The following is a 1,213-nucleotide window of genomic DNA, read 5'->3' on the forward strand; positions in this document are numbered from 1 at the left end:
ATTTGGCATGCGAGAAGTGTTATTGGAAAATTAGCTTATAACAACGTCTTACGTTGAAACCTTACGACACCTTACATCAGAATGTTGACTTAGGTGTGCTTGTGGGAATTGCCAGCGACTGACTAGAGTGGTTGAATGCGTATGTTGTTCTGAAATTGACTGTGTGGTGGCAAAAAACAACGAAGCGGTCGAGGCTGAAGGACTTGGCGAGCCCCCGGTGTGCATTACGCAACATCCAGGGTTTAGTGGTCTAGGGTTTTGCTTGAATCGGTGGGTTCTTCAAACGGAATGGTATCAATATAAACAGCAGTATACCGATGCATATGAGGGTCCAGATCACAAACAGAAGAGGCACATAGCCTACAGGCAGCTGGCAAGGTGGTGCTGGGGACTGTTGGGGAAGCAAATAAGAAAGGTTCTCCCTTCATGTGCAGTTTGTTGCATTCGGGCACACTTTCCACCCCCAGGAATTGAAGATGATATTGTGTTTGAAGGATTTCGATTTCCCGACGAGTAGACAAATAAATTGACCGAAGACTTTGTCTTTAATTCGAACATTTCTTCTCATAGATGATTTTTGTTCTACCTTAAAAATAATCGTAACATATTCTGACTTATTCAAGATTATTGGTATTCAACTTACAGATGATACGTTAACAAATGTCTTCAATGGTAGGATGAAAATTATTTGTAATAATTTTTACTTTATTAATTTCAAGTGTACTTGAAGTGTACAAATCCACTTTGTGTAGTGGTTTTACTCCTGGGGGTGTTGATCGACTACTTGGTGTAGGCTGTGACTATCCAGGCCATTACATGAGTGCCAATTTTGCTTGCAGTTAGTTTCACTGCAGTTTGCTTGTGGTCAGCTTTCATTTTTACGTTGGGGTAACTGTATAAATTTATAGTACTGTTCTGTAGTTTAAATTTGAGTATAACTACCTGGACCATTATGTGAGTGCCTACACCAAGTAGTTACCCCTAACAGGTTCTCCTTCACTGAAATAAATTACAAATGTACCATATTAAGGCAATTTCAACAATAATGAAATTCATAAACTTAAAGCTATTCTACTACATGGTTTAATTTTGAAACAAGTTAAACTGGCAATGAGAAAGGGAAAATTCTTGTAGTATTGTACTGTAGTTGGGACTGAAAAGGGTAGCAAATATTGCTAGTGAAGACATTAGCCTTGTTGGTCTTTCTTATAAA

At 38.7% G+C, this 1,213-nt stretch overlaps 1 protein-coding gene across 1 annotated transcript in view; it reads left to right on the forward strand.

Annotated features, from left to right (window-relative positions):
* LOC138037220 (uncharacterized) overlaps positions 1–517 on the forward strand; it is an 873-nt gene extending 356 nt beyond the window's left edge. The window contains exon 2 of the mRNA XM_068883194.1: positions 94–517. Within this exon, the coding sequence (XP_068739295.1) occupies positions 94–517 (424 nt within the window). The remainder of the gene's footprint in view (positions 1–93) is intronic.
* Positions 518–1,213: the final 696 nt, after the last annotated feature.

Source organism: Montipora capricornis, chromosome 2 (assembly GCF_036669925.1).
Source record: "Montipora capricornis isolate CH-2021 chromosome 2, ASM3666992v2, whole genome shotgun sequence".
NCBI lineage: Eukaryota > Metazoa > Cnidaria > Anthozoa > Scleractinia > Acroporidae > Montipora > Montipora capricornis.